The sequence below is a fragment of the Dromaius novaehollandiae genome, chromosome 4 (assembly GCF_036370855.1).
Source record: "Dromaius novaehollandiae isolate bDroNov1 chromosome 4, bDroNov1.hap1, whole genome shotgun sequence".
In the NCBI taxonomy this organism is placed as follows: domain Eukaryota; kingdom Metazoa; phylum Chordata; class Aves; order Casuariiformes; family Dromaiidae; genus Dromaius; species Dromaius novaehollandiae.
In genome coordinates, this window is record NC_088101.1 from 25551345 (window position 1) to 25578469 (window position 27125).

At 38.7% G+C, this 27125-nt stretch overlaps 1 protein-coding gene and 1 long non-coding RNA gene across 3 annotated transcripts in view; one reads left to right on the forward strand and one right to left on the reverse strand.

Annotated features, from left to right (window-relative positions):
- The window catches only part of PRSS12 (serine protease 12), a 48400-nt gene extending 32969 nt beyond the window's left edge, over window positions 1-15431 (reverse strand). The window contains exons 1-4 of the mRNA XM_064510633.1: window positions 15020-15431; window positions 5737-5875; window positions 3011-3189; window positions 592-742 (exon numbers count right to left, since the gene is read on the reverse strand). Coding sequence (XP_064366703.1) covers window positions 592-742; window positions 3011-3189; window positions 5737-5875; window positions 15020-15338 — 788 coding nt within the window. The 5' untranslated portion in view covers window positions 15339-15431. The remainder of the gene's footprint in view (window positions 1-591; window positions 743-3010; window positions 3190-5736; window positions 5876-15019) is intronic.
- LOC112980891 (uncharacterized) overlaps window positions 1-27125 on the forward strand; it is a 69839-nt gene that overhangs the window by 38712 nt on the left and 4002 nt on the right. Inside the window, exons 7-12 of one of the 2 annotated variants that reach the window (XR_010388936.1) lie at window positions 3015-3163; window positions 7491-7588; window positions 8006-8146; window positions 8892-8986; window positions 11186-11312; window positions 20977-21223. This is a non-coding gene — a long non-coding RNA (uncharacterized LOC112980891). Of the gene's footprint in view, window positions 1-3014; window positions 3164-7490; window positions 7589-8005; window positions 8147-8891; window positions 8987-11185; window positions 11313-11563; window positions 12407-20976; window positions 21224-27125 lie in introns of those variants that run through there. The other variant, XR_003258550.2, reaches the window with a different exon arrangement.

The following is a 27125-nucleotide window of genomic DNA, read 5'->3' on the forward strand; positions in this document are numbered from 1 at the left end:
AGATCTCAGTCTTTTGAGCTAATTTGGATGGCACTGTCAGGAGCCCTGGGTTCTGTGTCAGGTTACAAGCCATGTATAGTCTAGGGGCTACTTCTTAGTGCCACAAAGCTTGCTACCTTCAATGCCATTTCTTTTAATTCGTGATAATTCCAGCAGGGTTGAGCAGGTGAGTTCTTTCCAGTCTCTTCTATGTTGACCTGCTTAGTTCTCATCCTGGTCTGTCTCAGACATAATCCCCAACTCCTGCGTGGTTCTATACCTTAGTATGTTCCTTCCCTGTGTCCTTCCCTTCCCCTTCCCTTCCCTCCCTTCGTACTTCTTTCCTCTCTAAACCATCTGGCCTGTCATCCCAGTTGTCCTCTATCTCTTCTGTCTCTGATCCAGCACCTCTCCTCTTTGCCTCCCACTCCTGCAGCATCCTTCCTCAGTACTGTATACTCATCTTCTGTGTGGTATCAAAATCAGCCCTGGTTGTTGTAATAAAAACTGTTAGTGCTATTTTAAAGAAGAATATTTTGAAAAGTCAAAGCCATGTATCTTACTAACTTTCCTGCTTTGCTACTGAAGTAGAAAATATTTAGAAAAACATACCCAAGGCCAAGCTGCCGACAGACAACTTCAGCATCTGCGTCATCCCACTGATCATCACAGACAGTCCCCCACTGGCCAGCATGGTAGACTTCTACTCTTCCTTCATGAGCATTGTTCCCACCAGCCAGCCGGATCGGAATAAAGAGAGAGGCTGTGATCAAACACAGAATATAGGAAAATGTCATTTCTTTCACAAAATGTTATCCTGATAGCAAAGAAAAAAAGAAGATGGTTTAATGGTTTGCCTGGTATTGCTCAAGAACTACTCTTCATTTTTTCTAATTAGATGGAAATTCTGAAATTGAACTTGTTAGAAACTGGTTCCACTCTGGGTAGCTGAAGAATATTACACAGGCTGGTAACCATACTGAACTCCAGTAACTTAAGTGTCAAAGTGTTCACAGGTATTTAGGACCATAAGGCCAAATACCAGTCAGTAGAGTTGCAATTTTACCAGTAAAAGCAAAATTGGCGCCATACGGTCTTGGTCTCAGAGGGCAAAATCTTCAGTAAGAAGCAAAAATTCTGTCATGTCACAAATGTAGAATTTCACACTCATGTTTTCTGATTCCTGTGGTAATTCCAGTCAGAGCACTGAAATCTTGTTGACTACTGAGACTCACTTTAATTGTGTAATAATGTTCCCTTTCTTAACCTATCAGCCTGTCTCTGAGAGGTGCTTTGATTTTTGTTTTATTTTCAAGCCTTTTCAAGTCTCGAAACCCTTTTCTGGTCCCGCAGAAATTCTCCTGGAAGCATCTATAATATACCTCAGCAGAAAACTATAATAATAGAAACAGCTTAAAACCCTGTAAAAAATAATCACTTTTGTATTTCAAATGTTATTTTAAGGTTTAACCGTATCTAATATCTGAAATATTTACAATGTAACTCATTTTGGTGTTGGCCTTCCCAAAAATTAATGCTATCATTTCATCTGTTTCTTGGCTGAAAAAAAGAAAATTGAGGAAATTTCACCAAATTCATCTTACTATTTCACTGGAATGAAATATGGGGGGTTTTTTGGTAGTTACTTAAAAGGGCTAGTGGCAGTAGAACCTGCAAAGCAAACATGCAGCTTCAGAAAGTTTTAGCTCATCAGTTGGTTCTCATGACCGATTTCATTAATTTCAGATATCTCGGACTCTAAATTATTGATAAACTTCCTTCCAGTGTTCTTGAAATGAACAAAACCCTTTAAATAAATTTCTCTAAGCAAAACAAAGCTTTTTGGTGAAAACATCCATAAACAGAAGGGAAACCTGATGATCTAAGAAGATAATTTTCAAATTTATAGTTTTCAGTTTCTTCAGGCAAAACTGTTTCTCTTGAAAGTCTTGAAAAATTGAGCATTGAAGTCCTTCAACTTACTTCCTAAGTTAAAAATCATCTTCCTTCCTGCTACGATATAGTTTCCTAAACAAAGACTAAAATAATTTTTTCAGCGTTATTTATGAAAATATTCCTTATGAATAGTGGAGCTTTAGAGCAAAAATGCATCTACTTCTGGATAAGCAGGTAGGTGGGAGAGGAAAGAAAGCACAGCACTGGCTGCAGTTATACAGCATGTTGTGGTTACAGCTGAAAAGATCGCCATTGCCAGCTCCTCAGCGCTGCCTGCCTATCCTTCCTCGAGATCAGCAACATCTTAAATCTGATGGCATAACTGCCATGTAGTTCCTGTTTATCATTTCAGTTAAAGTAATCTGAAATATCTTAAAAGCATTAATAATATTTTTCTCTAACCATATCATGTTGGCTTGGTTATGTGTGAGGCAGTACTCTTGAGCTAGGAGAGCTTTGACCTGCTTTAGATGCATGTGGAATAGGACAAAAACTTCACAGTTCCTTGTGTGATGTCATTGACATTTACAGTAAGGAAAGTGAGCTCAACATTCATCTGACATTTCTACGCTAAAGAAAAGCATGAACTCCCAGACTACCAGAAAGTAGTCCAGAAATTCTGGGCTACCAGAAAGCATAGCATCTGAGTAAAATTGCTGCTCTTTACAAAACCAGAAAACACACTAACAAATTGATACTGTAGCATGTGTTGCTGCCAAAGACAACCTCCTGCTAAAAAAAAAAGGAGGGGAAGGGAACCGGGGGAGCACACAATCCTACTTTTACAGCTAGAGTTCCCTTGGAGGATTTTTGCTGCTTCATCCTTTCTCACAACCTGGCTCTCAAAGCAAGAATTTGCTTGCTAATTATGAAAAGGTAAAGGGTGGTGCTGCTAGTAGCTGCTTTTGTGGTGCCGAGGAGTTTGAAATGAACGATGCTATGAGTCAGTCTATTTAATTTCCTGCTCTAAGAAGTCTAATAAAGTTTTTTTTCCCCCAATTTAATCACGAGCAATTATGACTACTTTTATTTATATAAGGTGAAGAGGTAACCAAAACATATGTACTTTTTTTACCCAGGGAAGAGCTACATGTGACGGCAGCTGCCATTTTTTGAGGACATGTTCCATCCTGCCAGATGTCTTTTTCACATAACAGTATATTTTCTTCATCACCACGGCAACGTACTTCACTCCAGTAAACAGGGATAAGGCCCAGTCCAGCAAATGGTATGTGTTTTGCAGTACCTTTTTCACTGTAAGAAGAATAATCAGGAGAGGACATTAGGAGGGGTGCAGGGGAAGTGAAATATTTGTTCCTGAAATCTGGTCTTTCCTGGTTCCCATATATAAAACTTGGGATAGAAAAGAACAGGCTTTCTTCAACAGGATAAAGTCATTACATTTTCATGCAGTTGAGCATTGTCTTCTTCACTAAGAAAAGTACCAGATGTGACCCAGTTCTTGCCATTGTGTTGTGGGATATTTTAGTACAATGCTCTGCACTGCTGCAGGGCCAGCCATGTTCCTGTTCTCCTTGTTCTTAACTACAAAAATCGACACAGAGATTCTGTCCAAAGTCCATAGGAGGATCTACAGTATCTTTCCACTGCAGATTTACTTACAGAAGAAGTAATGCTAAGGGGACTTTCCTCCCCTCCTGTACTCCATTAACACTGACCAATACTCTGCCCATACTTATGTCATACTATATGGTTGTGGCCATGGGGCAGTGAAGCCAGCTCATACTCCATTAGATCAGGTCCATGTCCATTATTCTCTATTCAGCCATTGCCATCCATCCATCCATCCCCAGCATATTTAAAAACAGCTTCCTTTACATTTCAGATTGAATCTAATAAGCCACTTATTGAGCCTTCTTTGCCTCCGTGTAATGCCCAGCAAAATTAAATTAAAAACAAAGCTCAAATATTGTAAGATCAAAGGGACAGATAGATGGAAGCCTGAAGACAACCAATAATACCTACTGAATTCACCTTGTAGGATATAGCCCCAGATTTCTGCCAAACAGTCATGATAGCATAAATTGTTTTGACTATTATTTAGAAGGGGAGGAGTGGCCTACTCTGATGTAAGTAATTTTTGCTGACAGTGGCCCTGCCATTCGACCTTAACACTGAACTACTTTTGCTATTAAGGGTCTTGTTCAAACAGAATATTTAGGATATGGAAGGCAAAAAGAACTTAAATGAAAATGTCTACTTAAATGTAGACAGCTGAAGTCATAAGCAAAATCACAGCCTCCAGATGGCTGAACATTTATCTCATGTAATCCTCATATTTTTATAAGTTGGCTTGGTGTGTCCAGATTAATACTAAACATTATAAAACAGCTTAGATTTAGTTCTGGCTAGCACTCTTTAAAAGTGGAATAATCGTTAGGAATGTCACAATGCAAATACACAACTCTAGCCCCCTAGTGCTTGTAGAAGACAAAAATCACTTCCTTGATATATAACTGAAAGAAATACCAGGAAGGCTATAACGCCAACCATACTGTGTGGCTTATTGAGAAACTGCAAACTGAATGGAATGCTAAGAGTGTATTCCAGTAATTGGGTCGCCTAACTGGGACAGCATTTATATGCTAGAAGCTGAAATTGTATTAGATTTTTTTAAATCCCTGTATGTGTGGGCATTTTCTTCATTACTGCAGTTTCATCTTATTATTGCAATTACAATATCACTGTAGGCATTATCTAGAGCTGAATGACAAAATTATGTTAAAGGATCCTGTTGATTAACTCTGTTCTGACAGACACCAAGCCTGAGAAAAGAGGGGGCCATTTTCTTATTCAGTAATATAGAGAACAGTAATGGCAGCTTAAATCTCACTGTACTTTTAGTTATACCTTCCTAAACCATTTCATTATTTAATTAAAATATTCTCTACTTGTGGTTAGAGGCAACTGATATAGGTAGTGTCAGATAAAATTTACTTACTCAGACAAAATTTTGAAGTATTCCATTCTCTGAAGTTGTAGAAAGTAGTAAACATAGCAATGGAAAGCAGTGGTCAATGAGGACAGTGAGTTGTTAGCATAATGTAGTGCCTTTCAACCTGTGTAATATTACTATAACTCTGTAAAATGATTCCATGAAAACATAAAGTTTCAAAATTTTTCTGGTTTGGGGTTTATTATCAATGTGCAACTCTGAAAGTAAACCATACAAATCATCTGGTTGCATGAAGATAGGCACAGCAAAAATACCACATTTCCCAAAAAACTAGAATGAGTCTCAGGCGTTTCTTGGCAGAATATAATGGATGATTACCAAGGTAGCCACATGCACCTGGGTCTATTTTGAGACTCCTTATGTTGAGTCTAATTTTGACCACGTTTACCTTTTCATTGATGCGATAACTTCACTGGAGCTACTCTTGATTGACACTTACATAACTGAGAACAGGATCAGACCCTGTATTTCTGCCCTCATAGACATCTCCCTGTTGCCCAAGGATGCCTGTTAAAACAGTCCTTGTTTGCCCTAAGCTTGTCTGATCAGTTCCCAGTTTTTCACATTGAAAGAGTATCTACATTTTCCTGTTCCTCTTCAGATTCTACACGTAGCTTTCAAATCAAGTTCTGATTCTCATAGTGATCTCTGTGAAATACAGCAATATTAAGCAAAGGATTCTAGGAAGAACAGCTTTAACATGTGAAACAAAGAAGGCAATCACCTAAGACAAAAAAAATCTCAGGAGTTGCAAAATATGTTGCTCCTTATACTCTGACATCATTAAAATAAGTTGAATGATTTTCTCTCAGACTAAAACTTACCCAAGTGCAAGCTGTCGACATATGACTGTTGCATCATTATTATCCCAGTGGCTGCCACAGATTGTTCCCCAGACTCCGTTCAAATAAACCTCAACTGTACCTTCAAACTCATTCTTGCCACCTTGGAGTCGCACTGACCCTAGTTAGAAGAAAAAAATGAATTCTCCATCTGCAAAGAGAGTCCCTGTTTCTTATATTATCATCTCATTTTCTGTTATTTGCAGAAGCTGCTTCTAAGAAGCACTCTGGCATGTGTAATATTCTTGCACATTGATGTTTGAAAGCAGATAACCTTTTTCCTTACATGAGGAAAATATTTTGCTTCTTACACTGAAGTTGCATCACATTTCTGATCCTTGTACATGTAGACTATGCATAATCATATAAATGTAGTTACATCTACCCATAAAAGAAAAGATTACATATATGAATGCTATATTTTTATTTTCAATATAATTCCATCTGATTTAAAGGAATTGGAAAACAACCACGTGGATTGCATAGCTTCTGCTCTGACCCATATAACATTATGCATGTCATGGATGTCAGCAATTTATTTCAAGCCAAAGAATGAATTCCTTCATACTTGCTCTCAGACCAAACACCATTTGATGTAATTCTATAAATTTGTTAGGGGTCTTTATCCAATTCCCAGACAAAACATTAGGAATTTTCTTTAAGAAGTCAAAGAAGTCTGCCATCAAACTGTTGTGACAGCTACAGAACACACAAAACTAAGAAAATTAATTTATTTAATTTTTATATTACAGTAGTTTTACTTGAGATGCAAGACATCTGCTGTTGAATGTAACTAAGTGCCACTGATAAAGATGGGAAAGAGTTGGTCATATATGTAGCAGTACGAAAGCAGAACAAAGGGTCATTACAATACAGTAATTCAATAGGAAATAATGCATTTCTGTTATATTATCAAACAGCATAAGCATGTGTGTTGATATTGCCTGAAATCTAAGTTAATCTATCTGCCTCTGCTCTGCGATCTACTTAAAATCAGAGGTTGGACCATCATCCAACTTGCAGGGTTTTTAGCAGTAGGGGGAAAAAAAGCAATGTTTGTGTCTGCATTCTTTGTGTATGTGTTCATGTGTGTTATATATATAAAATAAGAATGGCTAGATCCATTTTTCTTACCCTTGATTTTCACTCATATTGTGTTCTGTTTTTAATTTACTTCAGTATAGTTTATAAAACCACAAGCCAAATGACTGCCAAATAACTCAAGGAATTAATTAACCTCAAACTTGGGTTTGTGTTCCTTTTTGACTTCTATTTATTTTCTCAGCAGTAACTTACTGTGCAGTAAATTACAAACAAAAATTATTAAATTCATGTTACAGACTGAGCTATCATTCAGAATAGAGGATTATTAATATAGCAATACTGTATACATGTTGCACATTGATTTTCTGTCTTTATGATTTTTCTCTCCATGCTTTTCTGTCATATATAAACAGACTCTGGAATTTTGTTTCTGCTCTTTATGACACATTTGTGTAGACTATTGTTTTCACTCGAAACATTAATTGCAGTTATAGCAAAGTGATTCCTGACATACCAGAAAGTATTTTAAAGTTGCTGTCTCCAAAATAAGTTTGTTTTTGTACATGATTGCTTATAGGTGCTGCATGACACCTATTGAAATCAATACAGTGTTTCCTAATTATACATTACCCAACATTTCTATTCAAATATTTGGATGCGGGAGTGCATGAAGAATAAAATTCTCTTTTCAGGTCTCCATGGCAGAAGTTGGTCGCTGCTCTTTCTATATTTACAGAATGCACAGTGGCAACAGTGGAAGACTTTATTCACATATACAGAGGAGAACATGGTAAGAAGGAACTTCCGCACATTAGAAATTCTGTTACCAAAAATTAAAAATGAAAGAAATCTAAAATCCTTTGCATCTCTAGTAGCAGCCTAATGGAAGAAGCCTAAAAAGCATGGAGATCTCACACCACTAAACAAAGAAAACAGCTTCTCCCCTACTCTCTTCCCTTGCCTTCCTTCCCCCCTCCCCCGCCCCCCCCAAGAAAGAGAAGTCTAGATGACTTCTGGTCCCCTCTTGGAATGGGAAACACCCTGCTGGTATCAGTTGGTAAGGAAGGAAAAATGACTGAATGGGACAGAGCCTGATTTCCATGTGCTTGTATGACAAGATCTAGACACAAGCAATAAATATAGAGGGATTTTTTTTTAATTCATCTATCATCTCCACAAAATGTTTTGGTTTGCCTTTTTCCTTTAGATTTACAGCTGCTTATAGGAATACTAACATCTTATGAAAGGCATTAGGATACATAACAGACTGTTCATCTCACAAGAATATACAATAAAGAACTGGCCTCTATCAGATGGGAACAAAAAAGACACATGATGGTTATTAAAGGTAATTTTTAACGAGCTTAAAATATTCTTGATTTTCCCCTGAAAATTTATTCTAGAAAGAAATAAAAAGAAAAGTTTGTTTTTACAAATAACTGATATTAAATCTTTTATTATGTGTAATGTTTAATAGTTACCTGAATATATAGCATAATAACTCTAACATACTGATTGCATTGACACACTACTCATTATAAGACAGTGTTGATACCTACAGCTAGCATCAACACGTTACTGTCATTATAAGATGGTGTTGATGCCTACAGCTATGACTAACCTAAAATATCCAGGGCAAAATCTAGCATTCTCTCCACAAGCAAAACAGTTAGTAAAATCAGTTTTTTAAAGAAAAGTTTCAGAATTGAACAGCTTCTGAAAGATGGTTTGATTTATATCTTTTTCTAAGTGTTTCTAGTTCAGTATTTCAGCACTGAACCCAACAAGAGTAAAATAATACTGTATTTTATGTGCTTGATATGCACCCTGAAGTATGTGTTAGCGTATGTCATATGACTTACGTCATAATTATGTTGCGAACAAATCTAAGAGCAAACTAATGAGAAAATTATTGCTCCATAATTTACTCCAAATGTTGCAGTATTTGAACCCTGTAATAGTTATTTTCCTGGATTAGGAGTGAGTTTTAAAAAACATTAATTATAATAAAATGGGTACCTCATGAAATATAACATAATAGAACTTTAAAATACAGAATTTCACTTCAGTAGATTATTTTTTCTTTCCAACAGACAAAACTCTTACTTTATAATGAAACATACATCTGTGCTTCATGTGCAAGTTGATCATAGGAAATTGCAAGCTGACCAACGTAATCTGCTGTCAGGTATGTTTATACTGCATTACCAAGTCTCTATTTATTATTCATGACTCTATCTTTGTTATTAGGATCTTCACTGCAGGATAATCAGTGTTTGCATTGTTAAAGTGACTGGGAAACACTCTTTTACTTCATAGGCAGCATGAAAATTAATATTTAGCATGATAAACTTTGTTATTTACTTTTACAAATATATTCTAAAATGAATATAGCTGTAGTCTCTTTCTCTTACTAGTTATAACTGAAAGCCATAGGAAAATTTCTTCAAAAGCAATAGTTTCTGCTGGAATCTTTTTCAGAATTGTGCAAACATTTCCATGGGCCTTAGATTTTATAAAAACTTTTCTCCCAGATTTATGTTGACAAAACCTCTTTGGTACCAAGTGCTGTTATCATTAATTCTAGTAAAACTTGCTCTGAATTTTGCTGAAGTAGAAGTGAAAGATTTTAGAAATCCTACAGCAAGTTTTCTTGTTAGGGTTTTTACATCATAAACACCTATAAAAATAAATTATGATGTTCTGAGGTCCATGGACGCGTGTTAGAAGAGTTACAATTTTACATGCTTTATCTTGGTGCACAAAAGCATGGAAGTGCCTCTCCCAGTTCCTCATTTTTCCATAGGGAAAAATGTTGACATTTTATCAAGGTGAGGAAAACCTCTCTCCCTTTTGGTAGTGCAAGCCTGACTCCATCTTTGTAGACTCTGGCCATTCCCAAGTCTAGTTTTTCTGTCTCTGCCATATAAAGGTGTTCTTCTGCTGAAACCATGCTCTCAGAAATGCCATATTTTCACTGGTTAATTCTTCTACTGTTACATTTTAACACACAAACCTACCTGCACCTCTATGGATGTGCCAAAGTGACTTCCTTCTACCCTCTCCCTAGGGCACTAGCAGCTCTGAGGGAGAGCATTTGAATTACTTCTCAGAAAGTAAGACTCGACTAAGTGTATGTATTGGAGAGTACAGGTTTCTGGAGTCAAATAGATATGTTAGCACCCCACTAACAGATGAGTAGAGCTAATTCAATAACATCTACTCTGGTTTGCATGCACTGCTCTGAGAAGTGCACACTCCCCCTCTTCCACACCTTCAACTCATCTATGTGCTTATCAAACCTTCACTGCCCTGACAGCAAACTCAGGGGAGGATGTGAGTACAGGGATCCTGCCCTTTTCCTAGGCCAAGGTTGCCCTCCTTTGCCATTCTCTCAATGCCTTTCTCAGCACTGGTCAGCAAGGGGAAGGATTCCCTGTAGGACAGGTGAATTGGCCCCACTGGATGTAGAGACAAGGGCACAGAACCACAAAGCAGGCCTACTAGACATCTTTAGGACACATACTGTGGTCTCAGGACAGCCCTGTGTGTATATATATATTCAGCCCTATAATGAAGAATGCAGATCTACTCTCTTGACAGAAGCTCTTTCATATATATAGATACTCCAAAGAAATCCATACTTATTTTGGGCCAAGGTTACTGACGGTCAGTTCAAGTTGTTTACAAAGAGTTTGATAACTTTAGTTGCCCTGGGATCTGCCCGAGTCAGAGTCTTTCCTATCTGCTATTACTGTTTAGAAGAGATTAAGTTATACTTGCAAATGAAAGGAAGAAAGGGTATCCAGTGGGTGCTGTTGAGACTCGCTCTGCAGCACCTGCCATGTAGACTCAAGATGAGACACAGGGGGAAAAAAAGGCAGAGGAAAACCTCTGAGCCAACTTTTAATTAACTCCAAAAAAACAGAATAGCTTCAAAGGACTTGCACTGTAAACAGCAAGAGCATCCCACTTGCCTCTTTTAATATACTGTTCCCACAGCCAGAGATGCCAGGTAACTTCAAACCCTATTATATTTTCTACATTTCACTAAGAACAAGCATTGTCACGTTGTGTGGTTGAATTGCAAATAGAATGGGGATCACTTACACTTTTGCTGTATGTGTAAATATTGCAGCATTAGTTTTTCTGGTGTTGGCTAAAGGTGTGCCAGTATTTTCTTTGTAAACACCTGCATTCAGAAGTTTGGAGCTTGGCTGTAAATGTAGATTTTGAAAAGGGGGGTGAGAAATAAAAGTTGCCTGTGCCTTTCACCCTGATCCTGAGTACTTTGAAATTACAGTTTTAGAGCAAAGCAAAAAAAGCATTCGACATTTGGAAATCTGAACAAACAGCTAATGTCTTTATTTCTGCTTTTATTTGCAAGGTGTTACAATGTGGGATGGTTTAATTTTATTAGACTTCTGGGGAAAAAAAAATCAAGTGATGGAGGAATGCCACAGAAGGGCCCTGCGCTGATATTTCATCTCTGAAGTCTTGGAGTCAAATGTTAGGTAGGTCCAAACTGACACTAAGTATGAGAGTCTCCCTTTGATACATGCTTTACATCCCACATAGCCACGTAACAACTTGCAGTATGTCAGCCTATGAGTTCAAGATTCAGAATACATGTAAAAGAGCCTGTCCCAATTACAGAATGAAATGAATTGATTGGTTTGCGTGAGGCACTTGTAACAAATCTACCTGTATTACAGGCCCAATCTAATACCAGTTCAAATTGATGGAAGCTTTTCTTCTCTTGCAGGATCAGGCCTGGCTGGAGTCAGGGAAATTAATTCTGCTGACTTCAGCTAAACTATGGGTGACGCTCACTGTGATCAATGCTGTTGTCCATCACTTTCCTGAGCACTGCTCTCAGTCTAAAATTATGACTATTTTCAAATAGTTTAACCTTGGAAAAAGGGTGCATCCATTAGAACCACTTTTTAAGAACTGTAATGGGAATTTTAGTAGATAGCATTATTGTACATCCAAAGATCCTTAAATTGGAAGTTTCATAAATATTGTATGTACTGACTGTGTGATGTGCTGAATTGGTTCCTCAGCAGCATTGAAGTTCATCGTGTCAATGATCAATGGTTTAAGGCTGTGAAAAAATGAATTGAAATGATAGAAATGTAATAGTCTCTAAAGGACTGCAATTGTCTTATATGGTACAGAGCTGTAGAAAACTAGAGGGTCTCACGAGAGCTGCTTCAGTATAAGAAGGAAAAAATAGACATCCATGTTTAATTTTTTGTTGTATTTTCTCTTTAGCCCTATGTTATTAAAAAAAAAAAAAAAAAATCCCCAAAAGACCTTCCACAAATGCCCAGACTGTACTATTACAGGTAGGGAGAATAACCTGGTGTTTAGACCATGAACCAGAGGCTTGATTCTCCTTTCAGAAGTTTAATGAAGCATTTTGATTGGCATTAGTGGAATTACCCTGTGACAAAAGAGATTTAAATGGAAAAACTCTACAGTCCTGGCATTCTGGAGATCTGTGTTTTATTACTACTTCTGCTGCTGATTGGTAGTAAGACCTCTGGCAAGACACTCTCTCTTGGTTTGTTTCCCCATTCATAAAATAAAGAAAAATAGTTAACCCACTTGACTCAGAGCTTTAAATTAGATATGTAATAAAGTATCATGAACAACATATTATGAAAAACACTGTAACTACATGCCAGGTAAACATCATGTGGCAACAGTTGTTTTTTAAGCATTGAGACGAGTCTCTTTTGAGGTATGAGTACATTACAGGTATTACAAGATGTTTTTAGCAATGCCAAAATACTAAATTCTGCTAGACTTATACTGGCTCTTTGTCCAGGGTACTCATTCGTGATTTCCTTGGGTAATCATGAAAACTTTTTTATATATATATATATGTATATGTATATGAATTTGGTTTACTTGCTTTTGCTTTCAAGGCACAAATAAGTAATATTGCCCAGATGTCTCTCATTTTAGAAGGAAATGTAACACCAAAATACATTATTTAAAACTATAAAACTGCATTTAGACCGGTATTGGATAGTATAGTTGCACAGGCATATATTTTTTTTAATTTTCAGCATTAATATCAAAATATAAAGCAGTTTAGAATATGCACATGCACAAAGTTAAACCAATTAACTTTGCAGATAAGTCTTAATATTAAACCTAGAAAGCCAGGAGGTTTACAGATAAAGCTTTGCACATGCTATTGTATCTAGTTATTGCAGGTCCCTAATAACTGAGTATGAGCTTCGTTAGCAAGAACACAAAGCAACAGATGCAGTGAGATTATCTCTGAAAAGTGTGTCTTTCTCTAGCTGTAAACTTCATTATAACATTGCCTTACTTGTATTTCTTTGCTTTTTATAAGAAAGGAACATACTTTGTCTTTATTTCTGGGGAAATGGGCTGATTTATTTCCAGGTTGCACCACAGGCATTCTCACACATTCTCTAGTTCTGTGGTATCCCCTTCACAGAGGCTTTTGGACAAGTTTTTGGCCTGTTGAGGTCACTGGGAGTTTACCACTGAGTCTGACAGAAGCAGATGACCTTTCAACTGTAAAGTATTAGCTATGGTTCAGTAGGTATGTCCACCTTAACAGGAGCTACTCTGGAGTACCTTTTTCTGAAAAGGAAAAAAGAAAAAAACTCTGAAAAGACTGAAGAAGCATCTAAAATCATGCAGTATCTTTGGCATTTTTCACTTAAACTAAGTTCTTACTGAACTTGCAGGGAATTTTGGAATTGACTTCAGTAACAGCAAGGTTGAGTTCTTAGCAATAAAATGCCACGTTCTCCCAACTGTGACACAGTGGTTCAAGATTCTCACAAAGTACTTTGGGAACAAGACTGAAGAATTTTGAAAAGAGCTATAAGTATGGTAAACCAAATAAAAGAAGCAACAGTGAGACCTTCTTTAAGGGTGTGAGACCTTTTTTAAACTAAAGGATGTGAAGTCTTCTGCATTTTTTTCATCTGTGTCTAGTCATCCTCCATGGCCTCGGCTGCCTGCTATTCTTTCCAGGGAAACATCTGTAATGCATAACATCATTCTATCTTCCTGAAGGGATACAACATTTGACTTTGAACATGGCTTTGGCAGCTGCATTTTTTTTAATGCATAAATGAATAATATGGACCTCGGTGCCTCCATATGCCCTTCATGTGATATTTTATACCACTCTATGTAATTATCACATTGTTCAAATTATTGTCCTTTTTTCTGTTCCATCTCTGACGTACCTCCTACGGCTGTTGTTGGAAGAGTAAGATAACCATGCTCTTCAGAGATCTGAAAGGAAATTAATCCAGAAAAGGAAAGACCTCCACGAGAAGAAAATTATTAATATTAACATTAATAATATACTTCTTTGCTGACCTTGTGATGTTACAAAAGATGTAGAAGGAAGGGCAACAAAGAAGACAGTTTTATTTTCCTTACAACAATTAGTTTGAGCATTTTTAGTATAGATATAGATAGGACATAATTCTTACTTAGGTAGGAGATAATACCAGAGGGATGCAGAAGAAAATGTTTCCATCTAGTGAAGTCATTCAAAGCCAGACTGTACATAAATATATTTAACCCCATGGATTGGTGCCAAGACTGAGGAAATTTAAAGCTGATCAACAGCTCAAGGGATAAATGCTGAAATCGCTGTTCAGTCCTTTTGCAGCCAAAACTTCCCTCACCGCACTCCCGGCACAACCGTCACTGCCTTCAGTGGAAGTGTCCGGCTCCGGGCAGGCTTTACCGCTGCTGTCACGCACCAGCGCTAACTTGCAGCCCCCGCTGTCTCCAGCGTGGCAGGAGAACGGAAAGAGACTGCAGGAGCGGCTCCTGTTCGGAGCGGGGCACCCCGCGCTCTCCCTGCCAGCTCGCACGAACAAGCGCTTCCCGGGACCGCGCACCGGGGCAGGGAGCGGAGCGCCGGCCGCAGCGCCCCGCACCTCCCTCCCCGCGGATGCGGACCGCTGCCTCCCGCTGCAGTCGGGCAGGAGTGAAACAAAGCGGGACCCGCGTCCTCCCGGGGCGGCACCTCGCTTAGAGATTTAACATGCCCTCCCGGAAAGTCCTGCGCTGGCACTTCGGCAAAAGCTAGTCGCCTCCCGCTTTGCCCTTCCCTCCGGCGACCGCAGGCGGGGAGCGGGCACCTTCGCCCGGTTCCGTGCTCGCCCGCCCCGCGAAGGAAAGCCGCCCGCCGCCCCCGGCTCACCTGGCTCGCAGTCGGCGCGGCCCCGGCCGCTCCCGGCGGCGCACCAGGGCCGGCCGCCGCCGCGCAGGGCGCAGGAGCTGCGGCGGCCCCGCGGCGCCCGGCCCGCCGCCCCCGGCCGCGGGAGGGCGGGCGCCGCCGCCCGCCACGGGCGCGGGGCCGCGGCCGCCGAGGCGCCGGCGAAGCGCCCCGCGGCGGGGCAGCCGGCGGGCGGCGGCGGGGGGCCGCGGGCGGCCGGGAGGCTGGCGGGGACCGGCCCGAGCCCGCGGGCCCCGGGGATGGCCCCTATCACCAGAGCCACCACGAAGCCGGCGAATGCCATGGTGCCAGTCCCGCCCGGTTTGGTCCATCGCCCCCTCCGCTCTCGCCCTGGATGCGAGGGGGGAAGGCGGGGCCGCGGCTTCCCGCTAATCCCCGCCGCACACCCCTGCCGCCCTCCCCCGGCTCCTCCGCGCGGCGGCGGGGCGGGCGGAGGCGCGGAGGGGCGCGGAGCCCCCGCGGCGCCGGGCGGCGGGGCCGCCACCGGCGCCTGCCGCTACCTGCTGCGGGCGATGGGGGGCCGCCCCGCCGCCCCGCCACCGCCTCCCCGCCGCCCGGGCCGGGCCGGGCCGCTCGCCGCCGGGCCGCCCTCCCCGCCCGTCGTCCCGGGGCCCCTCTGCCCCGCCGCCGCCCCCCTGCCTCTGCCCCAGTGCCCTCCCGCACTTGCCCCCCCAGCCACCTCCTCTTTGTTTTGGGCTCTGCCTTTCCGTGACTCCGCCGACCTCTCCGGCACCATCACAAAGCGCGGCAGAAGGAGCCCGGGGACAGCCCGGCTCCGGGAGGGGGCACGCAGCGTCCGGAGAGGGGGGGAAGAGCACCCCCGCACCTCGGCCGCGGAGCGGGGGGATGGCGAGAGCCCCAGACGTGTCAGCAGAAAACAAAGGAGCTGGGAACAACTGCTGCGGAGGGAAACGTCTTCGAGGGTTTAGCCTTATCCCAGCTCCATGTGCTTTGAATAGTAATCTGCTTATTCCCCACCACTGTGGAGTTTCATATGACCTGGCCATCTCTGATTTCCTCCTCCTACCAGGATGGCCATCAGTCAGTTTTGCCTTTTTGTCTCCTATTGTTCAGTTGTTAGCTTCGTTTTTTTATTACTTTTTTTAATTACCACTGTTCTTAATCTGCTGCTTATATTTTGCAGGGTCTGATGCTGCCTGATCGAGTGTTCACTCCCTTATTTGGCATTTTGTCTGTAGTGGGAGTCTTTAGATTCCCTTCTCCATAGGATCTTTTTCCTCCCTAAATGTCTTTGGCTGACATCAGTCAGCATCAGTCTGGCGTCTGGGGGAGCATATCAGTATTGCCACAAACTTGCATTGTGACCAGGGTCTAAAAGAGAGGGAGAGAGTGTGCTTTCTGCTTTCTGTGCAGGATCTCATCTCTAGTAAACAGTGTCCTTCCTTTAGCAGCCTCTATGCTAAAGGGACAAAATGCAACTTTACTGATTTAGGCTTTTGTTTGTAAATAAAGAAGGGCTCCAGTCAAAGTCAGGTACTGCAGTGTTTGGTTTTACCTGTGCTCATTTTAGTTCTGCTGATCTGTGATTAATTTGTTATTGCAACCTTACACTTTGTATTTTAATCACTTACAAAGTGAAAGAACACTCCGCTAGGGTTTCTACAGCAACATTTTAACTATGCCATCACATGTGTCCCTTGCACTTCTGTGTGGTATGAGTGCACACATTGTTCTCTCTTTCTGAATTTTCTTCTGGGCATATGTATATGCATTAGTTTACACTCTGTGAGGACTGGCAAGAGTTTAATTTGTTTTTGAAAAATTTAAATATGTACAAGATGTTAGCCTGAAAGCAGCTCATTATGGCCATTTATAAATTGCCTGAAAATTTGTTGCTGTCATGACAAGTTAGTTGCTTTTATCCTTTAGAAGGACTAGTTAAAACCATGCTCAGCCTAGCTGGTTAGGGCCAGCTTCGTTGCCTAGTAAACATTTTTTGGCATCACAGTAATAGCAATATTTCATTTTCCATGACCTAAGCTCTTTTTTCCCCTCTAGCCAGGAAGAGTCAGGGTTTCGCTCATCAGAATGGGAGGAAGATAGTCGATGAGTATGATGAATCTTGCAAAACACTTCAGGCAAATCTTTGAGTCTAGTGCTTATTCATGTATTCTGATTTAATTTGTCTCCCCTAGGTGTGTGTTAATTTGTCTCCTCTAGGTGGGTGGGCCTGCAGAAATCTTCCAGTGAAATCTTTGCCTGTATAGGGTGGGAGAGTTTGTGCTTGAGGTTGCAAAACAGTATTAAGTGGGGGAAACGAGGGGTGCTGCACAGGGAAAAAGGTTGGGAAGCAACTTGAATTATAAATGAAACATCCAAAAAAAGTAGTTTTCATAATGATCCCAAGACAGTGTTCAGGTTTAATCAAATGATGAACATGTACAGATTAAATCTCAAACGTTTTAATTTTTATCATGAGTGCTATTTGGTCTGTAATTGTATGAGGAGAACGGGCCTCAATTTGTTTTAATCATTGTAAATTAGCTTTCAGTCTGAGGATGTGAAGTCTGCTGATGCTAAGGGAAATACTAATTTTGTTAGAATTTACAAATTAGGGGCTTAGTCTGGCTTCTATTTAAGACACCAGTAATAGTGTCAATGTAAGTAGGAGAAGCCCTTTTCCAAAAACACTGAAACCGATAGAGTCTGCTTTTCTCAGAGTTTATGCTCTGTGCCTTGATTGCAGCTTTTTTTTTGTCTGGACCACTTACGAGGTCTCTCCCCAATATAGCTTCTTTGTGTTTGAACTGTATGAGCTCTTGTTGCAGCCTTTCCCTAGGTTGTAGCACCTACAGTTGCCATTCATAGTCTCTCCCATCTGCCTGGCTATCTACTCTCATTAAACTTGTAAGAAGCTCATTATCTCTGTGACTTCTGCCTCTGTCACATTTGTCATAATCTGTGAACAGATTGAAAAGTTACTGAGAAGAGCAAAGACAAAACAAAAGCTACATGGACAGACAGAGCAATTTTGAGAACCTTGATCCTTTTGGACATCATACTTAAAGTAACAAAAATAATTAAAAGTATGTCTAAAATGAAACCGCATTATACTTTAAGGATGAACTCTACCATCATTTTTATAAATTATTCTAAAAAGAAGAAATAAAGGCTTATTACTCTGATATAACTAAGATCCTCTTAAAAACATGCCAGATATGAGACATTCTTAGCGCATTTGGTTTCCTTAAAAAATGTTGATTCTTCTGCATAAAAATGATGAAAACTCATTCACAGATTGAATTGAAAGAAAAAAGGAATGAAAAATTATGTTTGTTGAATTAGGAAAATAAGCAACCAGATCTTTGTAAACCTCAAAAGGTCTCAATGGATCTGGGCACTAAGTAAAATTTTAATCCTGAAATGACAGTAATTTCAGAAAAAAAGTCATAAAATGTTGAGAAAATAATAAACCTTTGAAAGCTGTGCTACTTATATTACTTCATGTTATAACTGAACATGAACTTAAGATTTTGATTGTACTTACTATGCACAGAGGTAGTCCCTGTTGGTAGCAGTCTCATGGAAGTCAATGAAACAATGCTCATGGCCAAAGTCAGCAAATCTGTGCTGCATGTCTAAGAGCTTCCCTGGGATTACTTGTAGGAAATCAGTTCCTAGAATGGGTTTTAATTTGTGCACGATTCCACAGGGTTGGTTGTTTTTTCCTCTCCTAATATTCAGTATCCCAAACACCAAATTGTTGATAAAGCAAGGAATAATAATGCATATGTATGAACTGTATAATCAAAAACCATATAATCAAAAAAATACTGTATTTTTTGTATAGAATCCTCAGGTTACCTGAGAAATTATGGAAATATTAGAAAATACTCCCATAATTCAGCAACAGCATGGGTTTTTCACATGTGCAAATCATAAAAGTAAACTTACACAAAAGCTACCTTTTCCCTAATAGCTTCCCTAAAAGCACCTTACCTTTAGTCCACCTTTTGTTCTTTATTATCATTGATTCTGATTTTGCATGGGTTAGATGAGGGTACTGGTTAGCAAAGGACCAATTTTCAATGAGTGGTTCTTACAGACAGATGAAGGTATCTGATGTGTGGGTTATACATGAAAAAATGTGGTAGTCCTTCTGCATTTGGAAAACATTTAATACCAAGCATTTAAAATACAGCTGGAGAATCAGCCTAATTCTGCTCCTATTTAAATCAATAGCAAAACTCACTGATTAGCCTCTTCCTGTGTTCAGTAAAGCTGCATACCTTTATTTTAGCGTGGCTCGTACAGTATGCTCTCAGCATAGATTGTAGAAAAGCTGCGCTTTTCCAGCTCTCAGTGGAATTAAGTTAAAATACTATTGACAAGTGAAGACCTGAGTCAGTTGCAGCTTATTGCCACTGATATCCCTAAACCAAATCCCTCTGGTGTTCCCTCCTGACCTGGTTAGAGTCAAACAAGCAATCTAGATGTGAAAGATGAGAGCAAGCATTGACTTCAGGCAATGCACAGGAAAGCTCAATACCGATATATGACAAATTCCCTCAGGAAATAGATACAGGTACAAGGCAGAGAGAATGTAACCAAACAGCCAGACACAACACATTGGACTGAAATGATTTGCAGAGTATCTCCCTAATAATTTCTTGCTATTAGTTTTTCACATAATCAAGTATGCTGGGGCCAATAGATCAACCACTGGAATCAGTGGAAGGAACTTGTGCACGTGACTTAATGGGCACTGAGTGACATCAAATAGCTCCAGACAGGGTTTAAATCAGGATTAGAAACTGAGGAAGCAAGACTTCACACAAAGGAGTTTTCCATGTTGAAAATAGGGCATGATATGGGTGCTATAATGAGTCAACATTTTTAGGATATAAGTCAGTGCTCTTGTAAAATAATTTTATTCATTAAACTCATTCTTTTCAAAAAACATAGGCAGCAGAAATTTGAAATCTTGCCAAGTCTGAGTCAAAATTAATTTAGGTTCATGCTTATATGGGAGAGAATAGGCCTTTTGTATGTAATTATATGTAAGCTCTATAGGGTGACCCTGCATTACACAGGATGTAACTGAACAGCCTGTAATTGATGAGGTTTCCATTACCACATAACATAGTGTGCACAGTAATGAGATCATAGAAGAACCTTTTTCAAAGTGTTAAGTATTTTCTGGTACAACAAGCTAAATTCATTTTACAAGGCAATAAGAAACTTGACTTCCTGGAACCATTTAGTAGTATGTATGTACCTGTGACTGGCTTATACAGACACGCATGAACTAATTCCATTTAAAATTGAAAGGTAAATTGAATCATGCAGAACTAGTGAATATTTTTGGTTTAATGCTGAGTTAAAAAATTGCTATTTCAACTGAGATAATTTTAACCTATCCAAAGTAAGTATATATCATTTAAAAAGTATCACAGTTTTGCACAGAAAAAATGGATATTTGAATAACTGAGTGAAACATGGAGACAATTCTGTTTGTATTTTCTGTGTTTTAAAAACATTTTTCACTCATTCAAAGTTATACGGAGAGAGAACACATAGTGGCATTTGAAAAGAAAAAAAAACCTGAATATCAAGTAGAGTTTTAAATTTGCTCCATGTGTTTTACAACCTACTGGAATATAAAGTCACATTTGGAAAATATCATGCAAGTGGAACTGCATTCAATAAAGGCTCTAATTCTACAAAAATGTATACTCATTCTCTAATATATGCTTATCTACCTACTGTGATGTCTCCATATGTAATGTAGATTTCATGAGTACCATATATAAACTTTCAGGGGACTGGAACCGTAATTTTTTTGTGCCGTTGCCACTGTTTCAGCCACACACAGGAACATCAAACTAATACAGCGTACAATCTTGTACAGGTAATTGCAGCATGACGGTGTTTGAAGCTATGTTTTGTACTGTTTTCAGGAGCAACTTCCAAGCGCACCTTTATGTTCCCCTCCCAGGAGAGCCACTTGGTGGACCTCAAGTGTGCAACGGCATGAAGACACAGTGGATGAGCGGGCGGCGTGATGCAAGTGCAATGCCAGGAGTGCACCAACATGACCGTGTAGATACAGCAGAGAGCATGTGTATACATGCTTTATTGCCTTATGCTTGGAGTAAGACGTAAATACAGCATCACATGTGCTGCAGGCTGTTAACTAGGTGAAAGGTAAGCTTGTGCAGCCATTCTATAAATAAATATATTTAAAAAGGCAAGAATAAGCCAAGGCGGATATTGTGAAGAAAAAAAATGGAAAATGGCACTTTTTAAACAAATAGTCCTAACAAATATTTGCTAAGAAATGAAATATTAATTCGTTCCCTAGCATGACTACCTGGGGTATATGTGATTTTTTGGTACTTAGGTCAGTGAATCTGTCCTTTAAAGGAAGTTCTGTAAGTGATTTATTCCGTGCTTATGCTGGAGAAACAAGCCACTCCAAAAGAAAAAGATCAATGGGCAGGACACACCTTTATTAAAATATTTAACATTTGTTAAAATGTTTAACACCTTGGTTTAGATCCAAGACAGATAAGGTGAAAAAAAAACCCTCTTGATGTCTTCACTGTCCTAAGACATACATTTTGGACTCTTTTTCATGTAGAAAATGGCCCTTACAAATCAGTCGATGTTAGGTTAGCCTGCCACAGAACAGGAAGAAGCCTTATTTATTCAAAACATCCACTGTCAGTGAGGACAACTGGTTCATAGAGCTGAGACATACGACCTTCTACAATTTCCTCTGACATTCATGGTGTAGAAGGTTTCCTGGGGTAAACAATGGTTTATAAATGTAGTTGTTTAAATAAGTTCTTCTCTGACAAGTAATCCAGGTAGTCTTACTCGAATTATTTCTGTCTGGAATGATAGCAGGTGTCTTCTCTTTGTTCAGAGTTAATCTTTTGAGAATATTCCTTAATAATACCTATTTCAGAATATTGCACTTCATTGTTGTGAAGTGTGAGTGCCCATGTAACGAAAACCACACACCATAGAAAGGTAAGTCAAGCAGGGTTGGTTTGTGTTTTCACCTTCCATCTAAGCCAAATGTCAACTCCCCATTAGCAGCCATGGAATTTAGGAATTTGTCAATATCCTGCGGGAAATCCAACAGCAGTTTATACACAAAAGGTAAATAAAACTTTTTTTTCTCCAGAGTCTCGAGGCATGCAGGAATTACTTTAGCACTGATCTGGAGTTAGATGCATGCAATGCCTCTTCAAGTGTTTGATTTATCTTCATTGTGTCATATGATTCTGTTACTGGGAATGAGAAAGTATAAAGTGAGTCAGAGCTGTATTTTTATAGTTATTCATAATCTAAGCATATGTCTATATTTTAATAAATTAGCAATGATATACAATTATTAAAATATATCTATATCTTATTAAATGAAAACATGTAAAATAAACAGAAAAAGGGAAAAATTATAAACACCTGTTGGAGCAGGAATAATTTTGTCAAAGAAGCCATATGTAGTCTCTTATAGAGTTTGAACTACTAGATATTTTTAATCTTGAAAAGGAACAGACACTTCAGATTAGCACAAACCTTACCATGAGGACATTTAGTCTGCAAATTGGAATGCAAAGCAAGACATGCTCCTTTTTCCATCTTTCCCCTCCTGTGTGCCCATATAGCTATAATTTGGCATTTATGTTTTATTTATGTAACAGAAAAATATTTTAGAGGGTAAATTACCCATTTTAAATAAAAAATTCTCTTTCATACATCTGTAATTTCTCTATACGCTGCCGCGCTATGCTCTTAAAATTATAACTTAATAGATAAAGAGTCCATAAAATGTCCCAGTAACATAAATATATTGCTATATATTTCAGATGATTTACTTATTAACATTTTTCAATACGCATTTCCCTAGCTGGGCACAAAAGAATCAAATATAATTCCCTCCCATTTACTGACACTTAAATTTGGTCTTGTGTCTGTCTCCAAGTGCTGGAATAATGGACAATGTAAAGAATTTCACATCTTTCCAAAAGTCTGTTTTACATCTATTCTTTTTAGTCAGTACACAGAAAATCTTTTTAAAAGATTTCACCATTGTACACAACTGGAGAAGTTCATTGTATATGAACTTACAAACAATTAGTCTCACAAAGTTAGAATGAAAAGAAAGCAGGATTGTGCCAGTTCTTATTTTCAATGACCATTCTCTTTCTATCAGCTTTAAAAAGAGAGACTTCCAGTATTGTGGCAACATCCACATGCCCCTTCTGCTAGGTGCTGCATATGCTGACTCCCCACCGAAGCTGATGTGCGGTCAGCAGTGGCAAACTTTAGTCCTGCATATTTTTATTCTTACTTTCTTAAATATGTAACAACTTCAATTTGATAGATAATACAAATAAAATTTTAAATGCATATTTATTTTTTGAAGAAAGAAACTATGACAGCTGCATCCCCTTATCATTAGTAATAGTTTTGGATAAGAATATCATTATTGTTTCACAAGAACACATTTTCTTGTAGTTAATGGAGGGAATGCTGAAAAACATTTTAAACTTACTTAATTTAAGGATGTTGGGATTTATAGTTAACTGAAAAAAATAAATGCTGTCGTACCAAGAAGCAATTTTAGAAATGGTAATTCTCACCTCACAAGGGTACCGAAGGAGCACTCAGACAGAACTAATCAGCACAGGTTCAAAATACATGATTTTTCTATATCCTCTTTTGGTTTTGTATTTGGAAGCACTAGGACTAATTTTAAAATATTTTTTTGTTTTACTTGTGATTTCAATTAGTTGAAAAGTTTCACTGTTAAGAAGTGGAGTGTAGTGTTGAGTGTTTATGATGCAAGTCCTGTTTGCGTTATTCATTAATAATCTCATCAAAATCAGTGAGTCTTCTCAAGTTAGTGAATAGGTTTTGTGCATTATGAATACAAGCATTAGTTTGCCCATATGCTTTCTCATTTTATTAAATACTAATCTCTGTTTAGTTGAAATTCTCAAACGTAACTACATTAGCTTTAAAATAAGTAAGGTGAGGATATCATATGCAAGTGGGAGGAGAAACTGTTCAATATGGGATCAGACCTGACCTTGCACTACTGAACTATGCCCCTTGTAGTTAGAACAATATGGGCATTGTGCAGGCCTGCCATAGACATTTGCACTTAGATTGCCTTCATTACCACAGAATGTGGAAAATGTCTGGCAGGAGCTTTGCAAAGAACAGAGAGAGAGGGCAGTGAAGAAAGGGGGCCAAGAAGGGAAGATCCACTGCTGTAACTATTGGCAAGACAATCTGCTTTCTTATTATCTTCATTGTTGGCTTAATTACCCTTTACTCCTTCTTGACTTCTGACTGATCTCCCTTTCTTATCTCTCCTCTGAACCCTCTTGCCCCATCATGATACTTTGCCCATTGCTATTTTTGATAATCTAATGGCAACATGGAATTACTCATTGCAATTTACTATTTTTGTATTCTAGTCATCTTGGCTGGAATAATGATTCATCAACTAAAAAGTAAAAAAATGAAAATTAAACCCATTGGTTTATGAAAAGCCATGGAGTTTTGTATTCAGAGTGGTACAAAAGATACATAGAGACTTTTCCTGATTTTAAATTGACCAGCTCAGCCCATCATTTACTTACGTGAATAAAATAAACACTATATTACTGTGCACATTACCTTTTGTAGATTAGACTTCTAAGCATTGTTATTTTTAATGTTCTTTAATACAGTCTCATAGTGTGTAACTAAATCCTACTAGACTGATTCTCCAGGTTACATTAATTAAAGTATTGATAAGCTTGATAGTTGTAAAATCAGAAAACCTCGGGTTGTTTTTATTATGATAATTGTCCTGTTTTGGAAAAAGGTCTTGGAGTTCTGCTCTCAGTTTGAACGGAGCCTTCATTTGGCCCTAAGGAATCAGATAAGTTACCCCTGTTTGGAGCTGTACAAGGTGGAATTGCAATTTGGATCATGAGTAGTCCATGTTTGTGCTTTTTTTTTCTGTATACATAGGTTTTCCTTTCTGAAGTGAATTTCCCAGAACACAAGAAAAGTAAAAAGCAACATAACAGCTCTGGAAAAAATATAAATAAATGAAACACTGGGAAAGAATTTAAACAACAAATTCAGGAATATGTTTTTAAATGTTCTGCACAAATAATATGCTGATGCAAAATACTCCATTGTAATCAATAATGGAGGTATCCAGGAAAACATTAAATGATATTGAAAACAAATTTAAAATGGAAAGTACTGAGTATATGAGGTACTGGATAAGGACAGGTTTTCTGGAGTGCAAAGACGTTAGACACAAAAGATTTTCAGCATACAAAGCTACTATGTATTGTGATATTCGGTATAGTAGGTTTGTCTATTAACTTTTATTGCGATTTAGTAAAAACAAAACAACTCTGAAAAAAGTAATGGTAGTGTATTCATATAAACTGTGCACAAATACAGTATTTTAAACATGAAAATGTATAGGAGTGTTCTGTAATCATGACAGGACACAGTTTTTGCCAGTAGGATAAAAGAGAAAGCAGAAGAATGATACATGAAATGTTTTCTCATCTCAGTGCTGATGGAGTTAAGTCTGAGAGTCAGTGAACACTGAGGTGTATAGAAGTATGCTTCTTTGTTATTCAATGCATAACAGATTCACACTTCTTTAACACTTTGAATTATAATAACAAAGCCAGCAGATGTCATGTAATTAGGTTTATACTGCCCTTGAGGGGAATGGATCATATTCTGCTCAGTGTTACAACAAATAAGTCCACTGAAGTTCCTATAGTTACTCAAGATTTGCTCCTGCCTCACTAAAGGCTAATTTTGGGACGACGTTTTAAAATGAGAAGGCAATGAATAAGGTCTAGATGCGATACAACATCCATCTGGTTGTGACAAAAAGCAGCACTCCCTCCCCTCTTCACGTCCTAGTTTTTGAGGCATATATACAGCTATTTCAGTTAAAATGGTAGTTGTATTTGAACACTGTCTCTGAACATGGTGGGGAGCCAGTAATGCTTGATCTCCAACTGACATGGGACTTTGGGGCTCAGGGAGCTTTTTTAGTTAAGATTGTCTCACCAATTTAAAAGGAGGCTTGTGAATTAATTGCCATAATTCACTAAATTTGACAAAAGAAATAATGTGTTAATCTATTTATTAAAATATGGATGTAACTATTGGCAAGCTATGTGGATAACTGTAGTATGTAAGGTAGCATCTCTTTGAAATCACGTATGCGTAGTGCTTAAATTTTCATAGTGAGAGATACCAAGATACCAGTCATTTTAGTTACAATTGAAATACAATATACTACTGTGATGGAGATGAGTTAGGGAAAGATTGCGCTAACTTTATTCATATTTAATAGTATTGTACTCTATTCTGGATGAATAGTCCCAATGACTTCAATGAAACTCTTAATAGAGGAAAGGATCATGTGAGCTGGGACCTTACAGTAACCAACTATGTGTGTCCTAACCAGTGTTACAGTGCTCCGACTGTCCAGGAATTATAGAACAAATTCTTTTCTGAGTTTCACGGCTGGATGTGGTTTACTTAGAGCATACGGGCAAGTCTAGTTTCTGGAATGGGTAGTAAAGAAAGGAGGTAGCAAAAGAAAACGTTTTACAATTTTTTTCTCGAAATAAAAAGGCTATATCCTACCTTTTGGTATGGAAATAAAGACAAGGGAAAGAAGAGAGTATGGAGTTTCTTTTTGTCACATGAGATTAGAAGAAAAGGTTTATCTGGTTACTGCATGAACAAAATCATATTTTACAAATGTTAGTATACAGAGCTTCAGTGGCACAGTGATAAACCTACACATAGTTAACATTAAAAGAGCAGTCAGCAGAAATTGCTAGCTGGAAAATCCCTGTAGCCCTATGCAGGAAGGAAAAAAGTCTGCTCCATTGTACTGTTTTCAGAATAACTTATTTGAAATATTTAGAATAAAATATCTTGATTGGAGGAATTAAAAAAAATGAGGATCATTTTCATTCCTAGCAATTTGGCAAGTTCAGTGCAAGTTCTTAAAATACTGACTTGACCCACCCACATTTTTCAGCAA